Source organism: Megalopta genalis, chromosome 11 (assembly GCF_051020955.1).
Source record: "Megalopta genalis isolate 19385.01 chromosome 11, iyMegGena1_principal, whole genome shotgun sequence".
Lineage (NCBI taxonomy): Eukaryota > Metazoa > Arthropoda > Insecta > Hymenoptera > Halictidae > Megalopta > Megalopta genalis.
Window position 1 is genome coordinate 7,682,495 of NC_135023.1, and position 21,853 is coordinate 7,704,347.

Below are 21,853 nucleotides of genomic sequence, written 5' to 3' on the forward strand. Positions count from 1 at the left end.
CTAATCGCGCCGAGGGTGTTCCATCGAGAGAATCGTCTCGCAGGCTGTCCAGATCTTTTTTCTCCGCGTTCCCTCGAATTTTCGACGACGAAAACGTCGGAACGGAAAAGTGCACCGTCGATTCACGCTTTTTACGATTCGAAGAACACTTATTGGACGAGTGCATCTCGGATTCTATTCTATATCAGTAACGCGCGATAAGATAACGCGTCGAAAAAATCACTCTCATGGCAACAATCTGTGAGCGCGGTGCAGATTTACGCGGCTTTTGAAAAACTAATAGCTCGTTGAATATTGCTGAAAGAATATTACACGGCGGAGCGCACGATTCCACGGCGATGCAAAACCTTGGGAACGTCCGGCGATTTTTCATCGCGTTTCTTACGATCGTCGCGCGATCGAAAAAAATTGCCGCGGCAAAAATTCCATTTCGTTTCACAGTTAAATAATATCTGTGCGGAGGACAGTGTCAACGCGAACGGAGCTGATGCCGCGGATTACATAAGTCGTCGTCGGTAGACTGCAATTTGTAGTCGTGTTTCGTTTGTCGCGCGAAATCGCGCTTGCACAGAGAATCCAACGATCGCTTGCGCAGAGACCGGTGCTGTTTTCGAGAGAACTTTCGAAGGAAATGTTATGAAAAATTCCCTCGAATATATTGCGAACGCGTATTCTTTTTATCTAACCGCTTCGTCTAATCATTCTCTTCTTGCCTTCCCGATAAACGTTCCGAGCTGCTTTCCCACCGTGTCGCGTTCGTAAAAAACTCCGCCGTTCCTGGATCGAGGAGATCGTTTCTTTCGAAGGAAGTTCGGAAAACGGACGAGCCGTATTTTCGTACGAGGCGCCACGGAGGAGTGTACAGTCCCCTCGGTTCTTGGTAGCCGGTATTCTTCGGACCTTCGCAGGTTAATAAAGTTAGCAATCAGCGACCGGTTCGCGGAAATATTTGCGGAGCAGCAGAGGCGAGGCTCTCGAAATTCGTCCGCGCATAGACCGGCTGCTCTTCGCGCGCGGATCTATCAACAAGGCTCCGAGCAAACATCGCGCGGAAGATTGCTTATCTGGGATCGCGAACGGCACACAGTACGACAATAATGCTCGCGATCGTTGAAAGGTGACCTTAAAAAATGACGTGGCAGATCGACGCCGCCTCGTGATCGTCGAACGAATTCAAGGCGCCCCGGTTCGCCCAACAAAAAACCCACCCCTGCGCGCGCGATCAGACCGAAACGAGAAAAAGAAACGTGACAGGAGTCGACGTACCGAAAAACCGTACGAAAAAATCGACAATCAGGCCCGGTCATTGTGCTCGTGAAGGAGCAAACGGAGCACACACGTGTACACACGGAGAGAGCGGAGAGAAAAAAAGGAGAGAGAGAGAGTAGGTCAAAGAGAAGAAAAAAAAGCGTAGGCGTATACCGGCGAGCCATCCCTCGACGTGAGTGTGCGTTCTGCCCCGCGCATAGAGAGAGACCCTATTCAAATTAACCCTCACGGAAAAAATGCATCGTCGCGGAAGGGTTCGTCGAAAATTAGAATAGATCGGGCCACCCTTCTTCATCCTGTCCTCGCCACGGTTCTTTCTCGCCGTCTCCTCCCGTCCCCGATTCCCGCGCGCATATGCGGCATGACTACGTTCATTTTCCGGCCAGGCCATACGGTATCTTCGACTTTTAATTATCCTTACCTTTTACCTTTTAACGGTTTAATTGCCTTTCTCCTCGCTATCGGGGAATAGGATTTTCTGACCGTTACCTCGGCCTCTGTCTCTCTCTAGCGAACAGAGACGCCGCCGCGATCGTTCCCGGCGCACCGCAGAGTGCACCGTCGCGATGCTTTTTCCACGATAATTCAGTTAGCCGAGCGTTCTTCCTTCCGCGAGGCCAGATTATGCTTGTTTTCATCGTGGCTGGAATTGATACAGTTTCTTTCTTTCTTTCTAGATAACAGGTGAGGAAACCGGCGCTTCGTAGGCTGTCCGTGTGCCTTTTAAGGAGATTCAGATGGCCTTTGTTTTAACAGTTTCTTTTTTACAGATTTTTAGCGGACGTTTAATCGGAAGTTTCATTACGACAGATTTTAAAACAGGCATTCTGGAATTTATTCGTTTAATAACGTTCGCTACAAATGCACGAAGATTTGCGGTTCGGGTTTGGATCGTCGTGGATCGTCTTTTATTTGTCGATTGTTTACGACGAGAACGTGGATCTCGAGTGTAAAACGATGATAACAGAATGTTGTCCGAAATCGGGTTTCAATAGCGGCAGACCTAATGCAAGCCTAATTCTGCAGCGATTACAAATAAATGGTACAGGCGAAGCAATTGTGGTCGAACCGTGGATCATTGCCTGAACTCTCGTGTCGATAAATCAGTTTAATAAATGATTTCACGAAATCGAGACTGAGGACTCCCACTATTCAAGCAGCAGAAATCAATATTCGCAAGTACTCCGTTCAATTAAACAGCGCTTATTAATTTGTACAAAATTTTAGAAAGTTGTTTACGCGGTTTATAAGAATTAAACAGCGGATCTTTATGCGAAATAAAAATTATGTTTTCCATCGTACGAAACTGGAGCTAAATCAAAATGCATTGTCCAATAACTGCATAAAATCCGCTGTCTAACACTAATATCTCGCCTCGCGACGAACGTTCATTAAATAATATAATATTTTCGCCCACGCAAAAATCGAAATGGCGTTCTCGGAAGCTTCGCGGAAGAATAGCAGGAGTCGTCGGCGGGCCGGCGGTGTTCCAGAGGCTCGGCAATCGGAATCGGTGCATCTGGTTGTTGCATAATCGTGCAAGTACCCTCGGCGGGGCCGGCGATCCGATCGGATCGATCGAGAAAATCGCGGTCCCGTTTGTTTCGGCAACGAAATCCTTTCCGCGCGGCCGACCGAACCGCTCGATCTCGATACGTATGTATACGCGCATACGAGAGAGTGATTTACGTAGCCGGCGCGCAAACTAATATTAGGATTAATATCGGCCGTTAAAATATTTACGATAACGGGGCACCGGGTAAGTTGATTAGCTCATATTACGCGAATTAATTAAGCAACGCCGCGGAAAGGAATCGCTTTCCCTCCGCCCGATCGGTTAATCGTATACAAATGGAAAATGTGTCCAAACAAAAAAACGGATATATCTCGAGCGGAGCGAGGTATCGTTTCATCGATTATTCGAGTCCATAATATCGGCACTGGCGGAACGAGCGAATTCTTTCGATAACGTACACATGTCGTTCGTGTTTCAACGTACATGGAATTTTTCGATGCTGAATTAACAACCGAGCAGTGTGTAACTAAATCGGGGTGGCTGCTAAATTAATTACAGAGCGTTAATTTCGAAGTGTGCAGCACGGTTCGAACGAAAACTCGTTGTTGAACCGGTCCGATAGACGGATTCTTTAGTTATAATTATTGACATTGTGAACACGCGTTTGTGGGCAATTAGTGTGGCTATTTATGCGAATATACTTACTTTTTTTTTTACAAGGAAATAGAAATTAGTTAGCAATTATTTTGATTAATCTCTTTTTCGTGAGAAACAAGCAGCGTCATTGATCACTGACCAGATTTATTGTTAAGATAGTTTAGAGTTAAGCAAATTTATAGCAAATTTATAAGCATATTTATAGCATATTTCTCTCGTTCTTTTTTGTTTCTTTTTTTAGCTTTTCGGTATGCACAGATCACGTTCGAAGACGCGAGCGAATATCCTCCGAAAATGCGACTTTCCCACGCGTATGGTCGTTCGTCGCGTTGGCGAACGTGACGACGAATTCTCGCGAAGTAAACGTTAAGAAAAATCGCGTGATTTCCAAGGCGGGCAGCAAATTACCTTGGCCGTGTTACCGTCGCCGACCCCCGACCCCTGTCAAGTTTTTCCAGACGCGGCAAAGCGTTCGCCGCTTTTGTTTAATCTTTCATTCCGCGTCATTTGTGATAAAGGGACGGGTCCGCGCCGGGAGAGCGCGTTCTTTCCGCGTTGCGCCGCTTTGATTTTTCTCGAGACGTCTGGCGAGACATTCCGTCGCATAAATTCTTAACTGGGTGAAATTAGCGAATTAAAAGTGGGAGAGAGCCGGGGGCGCAACGGGCGGGGACGGGGGAGGCAGAAAGCCTGGAAAAGAGGACGGCGAAAGAAGCACGAGGGGGTGGCGGCGGCGGCGGCGGCTCGATGAGAGTTCGCGGCCCTGTCACGAGGTCACTGCCGACTCGAACGGGAACCGGAAACGATGTCGAGGACGAGGCACGAGGCGGCTCTGATTTCCAGATTATTTCTCCACCCCCGCAAGTTCCTTTTTTTCCCCCTCCCTCTCTCTCTCTCTCTCTCTCTCTTTCTCCGTTCGCAGATTTCAACCCCTTCTATTAGCTCGCGAGCGTGTGCTCGTCGCACGAAAACGCGGACGAAGAATGGAAGGCGACCCGCCTCAAAGGGGAGAAAGGTTAATTTTTATTCATGCACCGACGATACGGCAATTTTTCGCAGTCTTAACCGGGCTTTAAAATTGTCCGGTCAATTTCGCCTCCCCGGAGGACGTGCTCCTTTTTTCAAACGCTCGGCCATCGCTCGAGAGTGCCGGCTTTCACATCACCCTCCCTCCCCCTCCCCGATCCGCCCCTCTCGCCTGTATCGTTATTAATGGACTCGTCTCTCGGATCTAATGTGCCGTCTATTAACAGGGCCATCGTTATTGCTCTATCGAATTTTAATACGGCACTTTCAGCCACCCCTTTATTGGTTTGCTGCCGGCGAGCTGAACTTCGAGCGGAAATCAACGACTTGTTTTAGAGGCTACGAATCGCGGCGGGTTACAATTCACCGAACAAGCCTATTGTTTTGGGAAATGGCGACACTTGTTTTATTTTCTTGTACAATGCACGCCGTTGCTCCGGGAAGTTGTCTCGTTTCGTACGGGGGTTAAAGAAGCACTTAAACGAAAACAGCACTTTAATATCAGAAAGATGTCCTGTTTCTTTATCCTGTACATTGAAAAATCGTCTTTCATTCTCTTGTGACAGAACGAAACAACTTCCCCACAGACTCAATAGTTCGTTGGGTCTCGAGCACTGCTGCATTTACGTCCTTTACGTAGCAAAGATGCAGTTTCGTGCGCTAAAGGAAAGGCACCCTAATCGATGCTACAGAGCGAACGAGGACCGCGTTGATAAATTTTGGTTAATTACAATTTCCAGCAGATCCTTCTAATACAGCAACTGCGGCAAAGTGCATCGAATCGTGCTGCACCCATCCCGAGTATGCATTTCGAATTCAGTAGAACCGTAGACCGAGGAAAGATCGTTCGAGATCTCGGTGCATTTAAGCGGGGCCGTGGCAGCGTTTCGCGGAAACCGGTCGAAAGGCTAGAATTCCCTGGAGATCTGCGGGCCGATGCGATTCGGATCGCGATCGACGGGAATGCGAATAAAAAAAGGCTGTCGGTCGGTGTTGTGCGTGGGTGTCGGGCGGTAACGCGACCGCTGGCAGCGATCAGGAAAACCGATTAATTCCGTTGGCGCATGGGGCGCGCGCGGTCCCGATCATTAGATTTCGCTCCCCATGAAAATTGAGTTTTCCTCGTTGCCGAAGGGATAATCTTTGGTAGCCTCTGGCCGGTTGCATACGAACAACGCTGTCGTGTGTCCGGGGAACACGTTCCCGAATGCGTGCGGCTATTTATTAAGCTGCTGCGCCGGTTGTCCCCGTAGCAGCCCCATGCGTGTGCCGGTTCGCCACGGTTCCCTGGCCTGTGTGTCTCTCTGCCGGCGTGTTGGTGTGCGGCCGCGCTGGTGTCGGTGCGATTGTGCCAGGATGCAACGGTGGCGAGAGAGAGGTTGGCCGAGGGTGGCGGAGCAGAGTAGCGGAGCTTGCAGCGCGCGCGTGCGACGGTGGCGGCGCGTAACTTCGGTTCCATTATTGAGCGATCGGGCGATCGAAAAATTCCCGCGCTTTTTCGCGCGGTCGCCGAGCGGTGGGGCGCGGCGTGATCCCATTGGCCGGCCGGCCCGGTCACCCTCGTGCACTCCACGACCGGGGAGGGGAGCACGGACTGTACACCCTCGCCAGGTATTTGTCTAGGCTGCAGCTATTGACCAGCTATCGATATCGTGGACACTCACCGATATTATATTCGCTGTCCTTCGTTTCTGCCACCCTCGGCCGCGTCTCTCGCTCCAGCCCGTCCGACGCCCCACCCACCCCAACCCCCTGACAACCGGTCAACCTCCCCCGTTCGTTTCTCGTTTTGCCTGGCCATTGCAACGCGAGCTCGCCGACTCGAATTTCGGTTAATGAATTATATACGCGCGTTGCAAATTTTATAGCCTCGCCATTATATATGCATATATATATATATAATATATATATACGTACGCGCTCGGCCCGGCCCGCGCGCATACGTACATATATGTACGCACGCGTATGTATATTTCCCGTTCCAGGGAAATTGTTGTAACTCTCCCGACGCTATAATCAAGCGCCGGGAGTGTCCGGCGTGTGGGAGGAGGGGGTGGTGGCCGAATCGCGCGACCCCGCGCGCTCGTAAATTCCCGCCGTTTTTTGACTTTGATCGGCCAATCGCGCCGCGCGGCCCGACGCGGCCCGACCCGGCCCGACCCGGCACGCCCGCAGAGATCTCTCGCTCGCCGCGAAACGAGAAATCAATATGGCATGCAAATGCCTCTCCCGGAAGCATATCGGCGGTACCGTTCGGGAAAATAACTGCCGCACGCCGGAATCCGGCAAAGGAATTTCGGCGGGGAACGCGATCCCGCGATTTTTCCGCCGCGAGAAGTCCGCGTGCCGCGAATCGCTTCGGGGTGGTTCCGAGGGTGGTCTCGGATCGCGCGGGATATTCGAACGATTCCGGGTTTTTCCGGTTTCCGGGCGCGCCCTCCTTCTCCTCCTCCTCGCCGGCCCCGCTGCAACGTTGTTTCGTTGCATCGATAAAGATATAGACCGAAGGGAAACAATGAGAACGGCACGGTGCATGCGATAGATGCGCGTCACAACGACGTCAGACTGAAGTACCAGCCGCGGAGCGGGAGCCCGGCACGCGGGAAGGGTGATTATTAATGTAAGGGGTGGCTGAGCAGTAGTTACTTGCTCGTTGCCGCTCGTCGAAAGGGACCCGAAGGGGTTGAAACGAGCCCGGCGAAATCAACGTCCGCCCGCCGTCTTTTTTTCCCCGATTCAGCCCTCGTTCAACACGGTCAAGGAACAACCACTCGGTTTTTTCTACCCCCGTGTCTCGCGCGCCGTCCCTCTCCCGCAACGGATTTCATTACTTTCGGATCCGACTTGCTCTACCGCTTATTTAAACTTATTATATTAATGTTTTATTATTATTCATTTTATCATAATGTATACTCGGACTAAAACACATTTGTTTAAATTTATTCCCATGAAAGAGCCTTCGTATTTGCAATAGCTTTAATTTCTCTCCTGATTTCTTTCATTTCTGATCGCCGAAATTATTATACGAAGATACAGATACGGAAATTTATGCAATTTTGTTCCCTTGGATATATATTATAATTAAGAATCGCTTAAGTTTTGAATAAATATTGTCATTTTTACGAAGCGAGACAAAGCAGCTGCTTTTAGCGCTCCGCGAACCTAGTGTTAAATTAATTAATGTGACGCGATAGGTTTAGCGTTCACATTCGGATCGTAAATATTTGAATCGCGAATTTATTTAAATTTTTACGGAGACGAATCGACGTGTCGAGAAGGAGCGCCTCGATCGCTCTTCCTGCTTTCTTTGGATTTGATTCGCTTCATTCTTCTCTCGACAGCGACTGCTATTATATTTGCTCTTCATGATCATCTACATAGCGGTATCGTGTACTTCAACGTTCCTCATCTATTTTCACATTATTCGCGAGCTCTATCTTCGTCCGACAATATTTATTCAACTTTCTTTTTGCTTATCTTCTTACTGTTCCGCTTGTTTCTATTACGTTCCCTCTCTTTTATCTCTTTACACTGTCACAGCATACGGATTGTATGTTTAACATCAATTCTCACGGCTATTTCTCATCGCTGCACCGGACATGTTTCATGCTTGTAACGATCTTCGTCGGCCAGTTTATAGAAATCGAACGGCGGTTGTTGTATTATCTCGCTTGCGTTTCATCCTACGAAGTACATATTCTGTCTAAACTTAGCAAGGTTCACGGTTCAGCGAAAACTATACTAATTTCTGTTAAACGTTGCGCCGAGAACGTATTATTCGATCAGCTAATAGCACATACGATTCTCTCATAAGATTCCACGAATGAATCGAAGCGCCGTCGAAGTCTGACATGCGCCGGCTAATATAATCCTGTTGAAATACGATTATACTTTTAACAAACAATAATTATAGAAACTTCTCTACGCCTTCGATCATCGAAAGATCCGCAGCTTGCCCATGTTACATTAAATTTTGGAGAATCCCGGCTGTCACGGATCCATGATAAAATCCTCATCGTCGAACCGCGGTTATTCTCGCGAGCTTAAAAACTGGTCTGCGTCGGTTACAAGAAATAAAGAGGTTCGCTGAAAATGTATGCTCTTCCCTGATTCTAACACGTTGTTCAGAACCGGTCGCGTCAATTCGAACGCGTATTCGTCAATTTTTTCGAACGCGTTCGCTATTCCGCATTCCGCGAGATCTGTGTACAGTAATGTCTCCCTAACTGACGCTCGGATTGTACACAAAAGTGGACAATTTGGGAAGAGGAGATACCGATTATTCGAGCCTCGCGTCTCGTTCTTTACAGTCACCGACACTCGCTTAGTATAAAAACGAGGTACAAGCCTCGAATAATCGCATCTCCTCCTCCAAAATTGTCCATTTCCGTGGATAATTCGAGCGTCAATTAGGGAGACATTACTGTATTGGCGAAAGAATCGACGAAAATCGAATTAAAGTTGCGACTTTAACAGTCGGACAGTAACTTTGTCTTGTTTTATGTATTTTCAAGCATTGCCTAATGATATTAGAATTTAATGAACTATTTATTATTAGCAATTATTCGAGCCTCGCGTCTCGTTTTTTACAGTCACCGACGCTCGGCAAGTATAAAAACGAGATAGAAGCCTCGAATAATCGCATCTCCTCCAAAATTGTCCATTTCCGTGGACAATTCTAGCGTCAATTAGAGAGACATTACTCCGTGTGCTCTTCGCACGACAACTTCGCTCGAGTTTACTCAAAAGTTTGCCCCCGCGCGTATCGCGTGAAATATCATACCTCGCCGAACTCGATATTCCCCGGCGAACAAACAGCCGAGACGATCTCTCTTAAAATTGGTTTTTCCCGGAGCTGATTTCCATGGAATGTGTTTTCTTAGGAATCGATTGTTGGTAGTCGGGCGTTTCGATTAAATAGCTGGCATACCGACGAGGTTTCCGTTTTCTTTTTTTTTTTTTGCCTCGGCCGGAAGCGAGCGATCTTAGAACGTGTTCCCGAGGGTCCAGTCGCACGCGGCGCCTGCTGACCGTACGCTTCTCGGGGCTAATACCTTCCGATTGACTACGCTCATCCCTTAATGAAATTCTTTCAACCCGGGCGCGACCCGTTCGCTCGCCGACCGGCTGGCTGGCTTTGCCGTCGAATTTTCTCATTATTACGGCTCCCTCGACCGTGTTTTCCGCCGTCATTGCTATTCTTAGAGGCAGTTAGAGAGAGAGACAAAGATAGACAAATAGATAGATAGATAGCTAGATAGATAGCTAGATAGCTAGCTAGATAGATAGATAGCTAGCTAGATAGATAGATAGATAGATGGATAGCTAGAGATTGAGAGGGACAGTCCGAGTCTTTCGATCGAGATCGCTCCGATCGCCGTTCGGCCGCGTAAATCGCGGCTCGCGAGAGCATTCCGCTTTGGAACGTGGACGTTGATCTTGCGAACCCGAGGCCTGGCTCGACGGGAACAGGCCCCGGGAGTTGAGCAATCTCTGTCTGTCCGAGCTAGGCGCCGCGCGACGCATTAAAATTAGCCGCAATCGGAACGCGGGATCGCGCGGACACACATTATAATAGTATATTAATTTATTGATTATCGACTGGCCGCGATGCAATGCGGTATTCATAGAATTTACTATCAGTCCCGGGCACGCTGAATGCATGCATTAAGCCCCGGCCCGGCCCGGCCCGGCCCAGCCCGGCGCCGAGCCGAGCCGAGCCGCAGCGCGCGCGACTTTGCATTCGTGATTCCACGGGAATCGAATGATTTTGTGCGGCCGGATGAATGGGGCAACGCCGATCGGCCGTGTCCCACAACCCCCGCAAAAATCGAAGCTTCCCGGCCCCAGAGGCTCTCTGTGTGTTTGCCCATTGAATGCCACCGTTAAATTCGGCGATCCCGCACCCGACCACCCGTGCTCGCAGTTTTACAAACAGTCTTGAAACGCCGCGCGGGATTAAGAGCATTGATTTCGAAAATGTGGAACCGGTGATTTGGAGTTTTAGGGTGAATAGGGTCCTCCAAAATCTCGAGGACCCGTTTAATTAGGAAAGCGGATTTTTAGCGGTGTGAAAAAATCGCGTTACTTATACGGGCTTCCCGTGATATTTATCTTCGAGCTTCCGCGGAGATTTAGACGAGTTAAGCAATGTTTTATCGGCTCATTGTCCTTCTATAGATCCGTGAATTGCGCGATCACTATCATCCGGCTCGTATCGTATAGATTTTGACGGTGTTAATTCGATCGGGACCAGAATTCGGTGGCGGCGATCGGTCGGGGACAGCTATGAAAATGGATGTTGCAATTGGGATATTCGCAAATCGAATTTCTTGTTACATCGATTATGTGAAATAATGCGATATCGCGATATCTCGTCACGGAAGATTCCTTGCTTTGATCCCGGGGAATTTAACCTTTCACGGCTAGCGCTGTGATCTATCGTTTTTTCTCTCTCTTTTTCTTGTTAGAAAGCACGCTTTCCCGATTTTTAGCAGTATTTTCGAGACTGTCTTTCGATCAAGAACGCCTTTCCACGCGATGCAGATAGATCGCACGTAATAATTCATTTCACTGGTTCATAAAACCGTCGGTAATTAGTCTGCGGACTTCGCGTATCGATATCGCCGGCAATTATATAAAACCAATAAGTGCCCCTATCTGTCTCCTCGATGACCGTTTCCATAAAAAGAATCGCCTGCGAAACCTCATGCTAATATTACGTTGAAAAATATCGAAGCGTTTGCGCAGCGTAATTCGATGCCATTTTATTTTCAATTCGTCGAGGCCATAATAATTCTTCTAAAAATTCACCGATAAAAATACAAGTTCACGATAAAGTATCCGAATATTTCTTTTATCTTAAATTGATTCGCGCGAACGTTAAAAAAAATGATACCCCATTGATTTGTTTTCATCCATAGAAGCGCGTCGAATCGTTCGTCCAAATTCACTCGTAAAAATAAAAGTCGACAACAAAGCATTTAATTCTTTTATTTCCCATCGATTGACAGGTAAAAAAAAAAGACACTCCACCGGATCGTTGTTCATCCATTGTGTTCCGAATGGTTCGCGAAATGTTCCCAAATGTTATCGAGTTTGCAGTGAACGTGGAACAACGAAGTTATTTGTTAGTTTCCGAACGATCGGCGCGAATATTCGAAACGAAATTTCCGTTCGACCGAGGAACGAAAAGTTGGCAAGTAGAAGTAGAATAAAATGTTTCGCGACGTTTCGCAGGAAGTTTCGCAACGCGAAAATGTAATTCGGGTCCGCGGGACACATAGCAGTCGGGGCGGCCAGAATTCGGTGCCGGGCGATCGGTCGGTCGCGGCCGATCGATCGCGGTCCCGTCAAAAATCCTGCCATTCCTGGAGGTCAGGATCGTTGCCGGTCCGAGGCGGCAGGAATTGGCCCGTCGGTTTCGACGATGGTAGGTTAGGACATAGTCGGCTCTCTACTCACCCGTATGCAGGCGGGTATGTTGTTGTACATGGCTGAGCTGCTTGAACCTGCGGTCGCAGTAGCTGCATTTGTACGGTTTCTCGCCGGTGTGGACCCTGATGTGCTGCACGAGCTGGTGGTTGCTGGAGAATGACTTGAGGCATTGCTGGCACTGGTGCGGCTTTACCTCGTTGCCGGCGATCATGCCGCCCGGGCCGACGCCGATCGGCCCGAGACCCGCCAGTCCGCCGGCCACGCCGCCGCCTGGCCTCGCTGTCAGGGCACCCGCCGCACCCAGCTCTCTCGCGTGCATCTGCATCGCGCTCTTGTGCATGAAGATCTGCGAGAAGAACTGCCGGGGTTAGTTGGTACGCTGCACTTTTGGCCGAGCGACGGGGGATGGCTGATCGACGGGAGACCCGACCGCTTATCGATCCCCATCGATCGCCATCTACCCCTGGATCTTAGGCGGGGAACGCGCCGCGAGCTGCCTGAGACCTCGACTCATCCGATTTCTCTAGGAACCCTTTTCGGTGTTACCGGGACAGGACCTCTGATTTTAGGGAACTTGGGACGTGAATTTTTGCGATAGCGCGTTGGCTGGTGGAGTGATGTCTGAGATGGAAGATCGGGATGTAGGGTAATGGAGTCGGTTATTTTACCATGGGGTGACCAGTTTCTCTGCCTTTGGTTTGTGTTCAAGCAGAATTAACTTAGTTAAGTAAGTAAGTATGTTAAGTAAAATAAAAATGTGTTTATTCAGAAGTGAACAAAGTAAGAGAGTACACAAATTTAATATGTATTATTCGATAAATATTTATATAAATGAAGTAATTATAGTATTATATATAATTTTAATCAATATTATCATATATTAATACTATTAATAATATTATATATACTATTTATTAATAGTATACTATTATAGTATAGTATACTATACTATTAATATTATATATAATACTAGAATTACTTTATTTATATAAATACTTATCGAATAATACATATTAAATTTTTCTATCCTTTTATTTCTCGTTCGCTTCTCAATAAATACATTTTTCTGTTCCTTTATTTCTCGAACGAAAAGAATTAACACGTCTTATTCGATAAACATGAAGTTAATTACACCCGATTACAAACCAAAGGCACAGCAATTGGTCACCCCGCAATAACCGGCTGAACTACCCTACCGTTCATTTGTCAGATCGTTCAAGTCTCTGAAACGTGATCTAGTTTCCCGAGGAAAACACTTTTAGCACAGGATTGTTGTAAGCGATTCGAGATTGAAATTGTCCTGGTGTACAAGTAGGAGTCAGTCTACATCGGACACAAAGTCGTTGAGGTCGAGTTTTCCTTGAAAATAAAAATGATTTTACAGGTTGAATAGAAAATTTTGACTGATAAGGACAAAGGTCGATCAAATTCAGGGGGATGAAAAATTGAAAAGAACCGGGTGTCCACGATGAAAGGATGAATAAAAGGATAAAATCGAATGGAACAGAATCGATAGAATGGAAGAACATAAATTGAAGGGAACAGATAATTTACAAAGAATGAAATCGGTCTGCAGGAACACGGTTCCAATGAATATCGCAGGTCCAAGGCAGTCGCCGCGGCCTCCCCTGTTCGGTTGTGTACGGTTCGAGCGATCCTCATGATTTTCTCATGCAATTATCGGATGACGAGAATCGAAAAGTCCGAGTTCGCAGACCGTTGCGGTATCGTTTGCCATCTGAGTTATTCATAGGCGAAACCAGCAGTCGGCTGTTGTGCACCGCGATAGTTTCGACTCGTTCGAACCACGCCGTTCACTCCCCCGATTTCGCCTTCAGCTCCCGGCGCGATCCATTAATTAAAAGTTCACGCACGATGACGCAACGAGGCCGATACTTACGCGAACTTGCTCGACGCATTGTCGCGAGGGCTCGGTGTTTCGGTCGGATTTTTCGGGACGATTCGATGGACGATTTCACGGAGCCGACGCAGCTTAGCGATTTAGCGTTCCCCCGAGCGAAGCTCGATTTTATTGACACTTTCCGATATTCGGTGTTCATTTTTGCTAGTTGGAAGTCTATGTTTAAAGCGGCTTGATTGAGGCGATGCTCTGGACATTCGTATAGACCACTTGCGACGTTCAATTTTCATTTTTAAATCGTATAATCGATGATCGTTTCGACTCAAGCGAGACGAACTTAACTAGGATCCGAAAATCGAACTCTAGCTTATCGAACGAAAAATTGTGCGAAAAGATGCGCAAAAATTGCGCAATAAATAATTGCAAAACCTGCGCATTAAAACGGACTGTTTTTAACACAGAGAGGACACCTAGCTAGATCGGGAAGCAAAATTCCCAGGTCTTTGCGAAAAGAGTCCCAAACGAATCACTCGAAGTCCATCCTAGAACAATACGATCAAACGAAACTCAAATACCAACGTCTCCGAAATCTCTCTACCAATGATCTGTTCGCGCAGAACACTTGTCTAAGCTCGAAACATCCTCCCTGAATAATTTCTACACGATCGTCTTCCCACCGGACGATCGGCGACTCAACCCTTCCCAAGAGTCGGATTCTCATCGCGAGCGAGTAAAAATCGGTCGTTTCGCTTCCGACTTCCGTGGTCCCAGAAAGCGACTCGTAACCCGGCACGCTGTCAGTCGATTTGCAGTCGATTCCCGACGAAATTCATAGGCGGCCGGTAACAGCTGGTCGCGGGAAGGGTCAACGTCCGTGCTCGCGGTGCTTTTCGAAAGCAGCCATCCGATCGATGTTTTTCGGATCGGGCACGTGTGCGTCGCGCCGGTTTGTGTGGGTGCAACGAGCGGCCACGTAACGCACGTAACGCAGGGAACAGACGAGCGTTGCGTACTGGACGGGGACGTACGTGTACGGGCGATCAGGAGGAACGCGAAACTGCTGTAAGGGCCGGGGGCACACCGGCGGGTGGAACGGCGAGGAACGCTTGATTTCGGGTTCTCGTTCGGGGAACAGGTGTTGCTCGCCGATGGTGTGGGTGTAGGTGAACGAACGAAAGGGTTAACGTTTAAAACGAGCGTACGGTCCGCGGCGAACGGGGAGAGAGAGAGGGAGAGAGGGAGAGAGAGAGGGAGAGAAGAGAGTCGAGAGAAGTTCGTCGGAATTAAAGAAGAGAACGAGAGGCCACTGTTCCTCGGAGCGAGGAGACAGCGGAGGGTCTGCGGAGGATTTTATTAAAATATGTTAAAACTGTAATTAAAATCGAAAAATCTCGCGAGAAGTTTTAAGAATCTTAGCTCGGCCACCCTTCGGCCGCGACAAAGACGAGCAAAGAGAAAGAAAGAGAGAGACCGCCGGGGAAGTGGAGGCGCGCCGGAGTGCGAGAGCGAGAGAGAATTGAAATTGTCACCGGGGGTTCTCAAGTTTCCACGACTTCCAACCCTTTCTTCGGCGTCGCGACGCGTCGGTGGATATTTGACGGGCGACCTTCGACACTGCGCATCCCTGATTCTTAATCCCCGTGGGAGAGGGAGAGCCTGCGACGCGATTTTATTCCTCGTTTTTTCGCCCCCCCCCCGGACCGGGCCTCTTCTTCCGTCCCGGAGACAAATCAATCCGAGTCCTGTGTTCCATCCCCAGATTTGAATAAAATTTCGCCGCGGACCGGATGCACGGCTCTCTCTTCCGGCTGGCTGTCGCGCGATCGTTTTTTAATGAAAATTTTTCCGTCCCGCCCGCGGATCCAACCCCTGCCGTCGGTTTCTTCGCGACTGGAGCCGACGTTCCAGCGCGGTCGAGGGCCACCCGGGGGGTGGGAGACAGAGACTCGATGGCGACGAAGTCGAGTTGCGAATTTTTAACGACCGTCTCGAGTGGACGTCGAGATTTTTTCGGGGAAAGTTCCCGGCAAGAGACGGCCGGCCGTGATTTTTGAGCGGATACTAATTAAGTCGACCCACTAAGCCGCCGGCTGGCCGCCCGGTTTTTCCCGAACCCGAACGCCATACGTCCATTAATCAAATTTTTATCTCCCGGCAGACGGAAAATTGCGTCCCCGACGCCCGGACCACGCGGAATCTTTTTTTCTGATTTATCGTCGTCGCCGCCGCGGAAAAAAGGAGAGAATCCGAGCGAGAAAAAGAGAGAGATAAGGGTGGGGGCGGGGGGAGAAGGAGTTGCTCGGCCGCGGCCCGCCGGCTTAATGTCCTTAATAATGGAAAAATATATCAACCGACACCCTGTGTATTTCCTAAGAAGCATCCCTCGTCCCAACCCTTCCTCTACGCCACCCCCGGTGCCCGTTAAACAGGAGCCTCGGTCTCTCGTTGCTGCTATTTTTTTACAGAGCTCTCAGTCCACCGAAGAACGTTCTCGAGTCGTCGCTGGAATATATTTCCTACAATAGGCATATTGATGTTTTAGATAACTTTGCCAATATTTGCTCGAAAAGATTGCTTGCGCATCGAACGACTGGATCAAGCGAGTCTAGCGAAGTATTCGAACAGGGAAAAATCCGAGCAAACGTTCTTTGTCCCGGAGCTCCGTGGAATGAGCGTACACTTTTCGGACGGACTTTCGCCGTGGCAATCCGACTTTTGAATCGAACAACGAAGCGTTTAGTGTTGTTTAAACTCGATCGTTTTCGCCGGGGTTCCCGAAGAATGGTGGTTTCGGCGATGAGCGATCGCGACATTACCATTTACGATCGTGATGGAAAAGCTCGAAGGGAATACGAAATGCGGGCGAAGCGTGAATAGCTCATCTCTTCCGTGCTAGTCCTTACAAGGAGAACGTTTTTAAGGACCGCACTAGACAGCCGTGTCTAATTCCACTCGAATTTACGTTCGTTAATGCTGGTTTGCCGAGCTACAGTATCGGATTTCTTGCTTTCGCGGGACATTGCTGAATAAATTGATTTATTCATGAGTGCAGTTCATCGAAAATCAATTGGAGGCTCAATAAACGTCTTAATAAATCTCGCCGGCTCGTAGACCCGCGTAGAACCGGGCATAAAACACCAGCAATGGCGATCGACTGCCATAAACCTCGGCATACGGACGCGCTTTCTCAAAAATCTAAATCAAAATAGTGCCCGGACACCACCGTCGGCCAGGAGTTAAAACATTTTTAGACCTTATATCAACCGGCGCGAAGAACTATGAACATTAATCGGCCGCCATAAACCGCGGCAATCAAGACTTTCCGAACGAAACCTTGATCAAAACGGCTTCGAAGCACGGTCGTCCCGTGAGCCGAACGTTTTTAGACACTTCGGAGCTACTTGACCCGTTCACGCATAAATATTTTCACTTGCGCGTAGCATGCCAGAATTGTAAATCGTTTTTTTAGACATCCCGGCCTTTTCGAACCTCTCCAATTCATCGTTGAAACAGTATAATTGACGCTGTTCGATTTCCTCGTGGCGGAAGCTCTTTTGCATGAATAACAGATGAAACATAGTGTCAAATTTGGTACAGTTTGTACTCTATAAAACTACTCATTCTCAATTAACTACTCGTTCCGTGTCAGTGACACGAGCAATCGAAGGGTTGAAAACGAGAGCGTCTGATCGTTCCTCTCTGTCTCTTGTAAACTCTGTTCGATGTTACAACCGAACAGATGTCTTTTTCAACGGTGTAACGTGTTCTCGCTCCCACAAAAAAACAAACAAACGAACGAACAACCATCGAGGACTGCCGTAAATCGCAACAATTCGAGGATGATTTCTCTCGGAGATCTAAATCGGAACCAGGAATCACTGGCTCCTAGACACCTTCCAGAAAAATCGTCCGATCAAACGCTGCAATCATGAGGGCTCGGCCCTAAATTACCGAGTCCCCGAACCGAAGGATATCGTAGCCGTTCGGGCGGGATAAGTCCAGGTTTTTCGAAAGGGATCCTCGGGATCGTGTCGGCGCAACCCTTTGTCTCTCCCCGGGCGCAGTAAATTACGGGTGAATAACATTGGTCACTGGAAGTAGGCTACTTTATACACTTGGAACACAAAGCAAAGGTCTCACCTGCTGACCATATGCCTTTTCTCCGTGGCACACATACGATGTTGCGGGCGCAACGTGTGCTCCGTCCACCCACGCAGGCCGCGCCGGCCATCTAGCACTTCGCATGTGCTATTAACTCGCCGGTATGTGTGCGCTGCGCTCGCCGCCACTCCGCTCGGCTCCGCTCCGCTCCGCACCGCTCCGCTCCGTTCTGCGCGCTTATGTACGTGTCGAGGAAACAGGCCTCGCCGGCGTACACGTGTGCAAGAGCGGAGACAACGTCCAATCTAACCTACCTAGCGTTGCCTGACTCATTCTCTCCTGCCTGCCCACCTATCTGTCTAAACTGCGGCCGCGAATAGTGCCGTAATATAAAGGAAAAGGTGGACCGTCTGCCTCTCTCTCTCTCTCTCTCTCTCTCTCTCTTGCTCTCTTGCTCTCTTGCTCTTTCTCTTTCCGTCTCTCGCCTTCTCTCTCCTCGGCCTCCCTATCCGAGCGTCTTTCTCGCGCCATAATCGCGACCGCTTTAATCTGTCTGAATCGCGGCGGCGGCGGCGGCACCATGATCCGCCGCCTCTATCGCTTCCTGCTGCAGGCGAACCTGCCGATCACACCTAGAAACCAGCCCGACCCTTTCTCCGGATCCTCTAATCTGGCCAGTTAAATCTTCCGCCCTTTTTTCCCCGTCGTCTCCGCGCCATGCCGCCGATCATTCGGCTCGCGAAAATCACCGATCCTCCGGCGTGACCCTGACGCAGCCAACCTCGCACACCTGACGGATCCAAATGTGGGCGGACCCGGGACGTAGGAAGCACGAATTTCGAGGCGTTTCCGTGACCGCCACCGATTTTTAGCGGATCGAACGCGTGGGCGACCCGCCGCGAACTTTGCTACTTTCCTCGGTTCCGATTCCGCCGGAGAGAAAGATAGAGAGAGAAAGAGAGAGAGCTGCAAGTTTCCGCGAGGCAACAGCTGATGGAAACCCGGTTCACGGCGTTTTCTGCAGGACAGCGTAGCTTGGAGGCGTTTTGCACGATATACAGTAATGTCTCTCTGATTGACGCTCAGATCGTCCACGAAAATGGACAATTTAGGGAGAGGAGACACGATTATTCGAGCCTTGCAACTCTTATAACTGTATAACTCTTACAACTTTTATAATTGTTGACAATCGATAACCATAAAGAACGAGTCACGAGGCTCGAACAATCGTATCTCCTTTTCCAACATTGTCCATTTTTGTGGACAATCTGAGCGTCGATTAGAGAGACATTACTGTACCTTGAGTCGATTGATCTGTCTTTGATTTTCATTCGGATAAGACGACAGCGATTTACTTGCAATTTCATATTGAAATAAGGCATTCGAGTTGCAAGGTTCGAACAATCCTCTCTCCTCTTCCCAAATTGTCCATTTTTCTGGACAATTTGGGATCTGTATTTGTAATTTGTATCTGGGATCCGTGACACGACGAACAAGTTATGTGCTTGGCTCGCGTACACGTTCCTCGGACCAATAGCGAACAAGGCGCGCCCAAATTGCATATCAGTTTCTGGGACTAACGATGAACAAGCTAATTAAATTGTTCACAAGTTCTACGACCAATGGGGAACAAGCCTCCCGAATTGCGAGTCGGTTCCAAGGACCAGGGAACAAGTTGTTCGAATTCCGTACAGGTTTTCGGACCAACGACGCGTTGTCGAACGCGTTGCAAAACCCTCGGCTTCGTCTATCGACGAAGTCTAGTCACAATAGTTCGTCGCGAACTAACGCGCGAAACCTCGTTTAATACCAGGCCTCTACGATAGGTTCCAGGATCATTGTTTCGAAGAATTAATTACACAATTTCAACTCCGCGTCTGTTAGCTACGCCGAAACAATTTGTTCCTAAAAGAACGTTGCCTGTAATATCCGGTATCGGAACGATCATCTCGCTCGTAATCGAACGCTTTTTCTTCTTCATCTTTCTTTGTTCTTCGTGTTTTCTCCGTTTCTTATTCGTAATTCTCTGTAATTATAGCAAGTTCTCCCGAATTTCCCTTCAACTTGTGGACGATTCGGACGAAATGGACAATTCGGGAAGAGATGATACGATTGTTCGCGGTTCATTTTTATAGCTTCCGATTGTTCGACAATTACAAAAACGAGACGCTCGAATAATCTCTTCTTCCCAAATTGTCCAGTTTTGTTTACAGGCCGAAGGAACGTTCGGCAGAATTTGCTGCATTTGTATGTTATTCGTAGCCCAGTCATGGGTTCGGTAAGCGTGATAGAAAAAGAATGAAAGAAGAGGATAAAGTAGACGAGATCTAAGAATCGAAAGGCAGGAATCGAAAGACCGTAGACCACAGAGGGATCCTAAATGCGGCCCTGGAGTCGCGAAAGGTGTCGGCGGATTGTTCCGCGATGATCGCCGCGGGAGGAGAGAAAGTGGCTCTCCACGTCGCGGCTCTGTCATCCTCGTGGAGAGCGATCGCGTGGCCAATTAACGATTCCTCGCTTTCCTGAGCGCGTCTCGTAGCCGTGAAACCGAGGGAAGGCGCGTCAATGGCCAGTCGGTCGTAGGAGACCGTGTCCGAATGGCGGCCGAGAAATTTCTAGCCGCGTAAAACGATCGTCTGCGAGCCGTCTATGGCCGGGGACGGCCGTGTAGACGCCGTTCCCGTGTAGCAGACGGTTTTAAGTTCGAGCCGATCGTCGTCGGTAGGTTTCCCTCGCGGTACACATATATATTAATCACGCGTGCAACGCCTCGGCGCGTAGGTCCGAGCCGTAACAATCTCTAATCCCCGATCGGTCGATTAGCCCAATAAGAGGGCAACGAGGAACCGGCTTTACATACCCGGTCGCTTTCTACTCGGCACCAAGCCCGTAGTCTCGTTCCCCCCCTAAAAGACGACGCCGCGAGACGCCGCGACGGAGCTTCTAATTCGCGATAGCCGGCATTTCGACGTTTATTCGACAGATAATAGGGTCAGAGGTCCCGCGGCACGTCTCAAAGTTCTTTCGCGGCGCTCTCCAGCGGAAAATTTGTCTACGCCGGCGGATCCCTTTTCGAGCGCGGGATCGCAGGGTGGCGTGACGGTCGAGCCTTGACCTTGAGACGGTGTCGTGCGTTGACTGGTATTTTTGGGGGTTGTCTGGATTCGACGTGTTTATTAATAGCGCGATCAAACGGGTCGATCCCGTGCCCGTTGCCGAATTAAATGCTTAACGTGCGCGGCCGGCTATGAATAGGAACGGAGACCCGTTGATAAAGCTCTCTGGAGATTCTCGATTCGCGAATGCGCCAGATGCTTCGCTCGATTATCGTTTACACCGGCCGAAAGACACCGGAAGACACCCGCGGAACGTTCGAAATGCGCCGCGCGTAACCAGCCCAGAGGCTTTCCACTCGGCTCCGAAGAAACCGGGGACGATCGTTTCATTGCAATTCGCGAGACGGGATCACAGCTTGGAACGTCCCGCCCGAAACCAGCCTAAATTACCAAGGATCCTACCCAAGTTAGCACCCAAGAGATTGAAAGCGACCGATTAAAATCCGCGAACACGTTCAAACGGACTGCGCCGCGTCTCGTCTCTCTTCGGAGAAACTGAAAGCCGTCAACCGATCGGAATCCTCCTACAGCTTTGCCGAAGCGAACCCCGAAGACCCAAAGGGGCCCCACACGGTTCTTCCACGGAAAATCTTCCTGAACCATCATCGTCGGCGCAATTAGAACGGAGCACCACCGTGTTTCATCGGCGTCCGATGGAAGCAGCCGCCATCGATCGACCGATTAAAATCCACAGAGACGGCGGCTCGATGCCGCGGTAAACCCCAGAAAACCCATCGGGCCTCGAATCGGGAACAGGCCGGCCAAAAGCATCCGGGGACACGGATTGCGCCGGTGCCGGCGATGCACCGGCGAAATGCACGCAGGGAGGAAGATCGCGGACGCATTTTGGGGGCAGCAATCCGTCCGGGC

The 21,853-nt window shown here is 49.3% G+C and overlaps 1 protein-coding gene across 16 annotated transcripts in view; it reads right to left on the reverse strand.

Moving 5' to 3' along the window:
• The window catches only part of dati (zinc finger protein datilografo), a 117,014-nt gene that overhangs the window by 44,809 nt on the left and 50,352 nt on the right, over positions 1-21,853 (reverse strand). For 14 of the 16 annotated variants that reach the window (XM_076525222.1, XM_076525221.1, XM_076525212.1 and 11 more), the window contains one exon: positions 11,933-12,263. In XM_076525222.1, the coding sequence (XP_076381337.1) occupies positions 11,933-12,263 (331 nt within the window). The remainder of the gene's footprint in view (positions 1-11,932; positions 12,264-21,853) is intronic. The other 2 variants (XM_076525208.1, XM_076525219.1) reach the window with 1 other exon arrangement.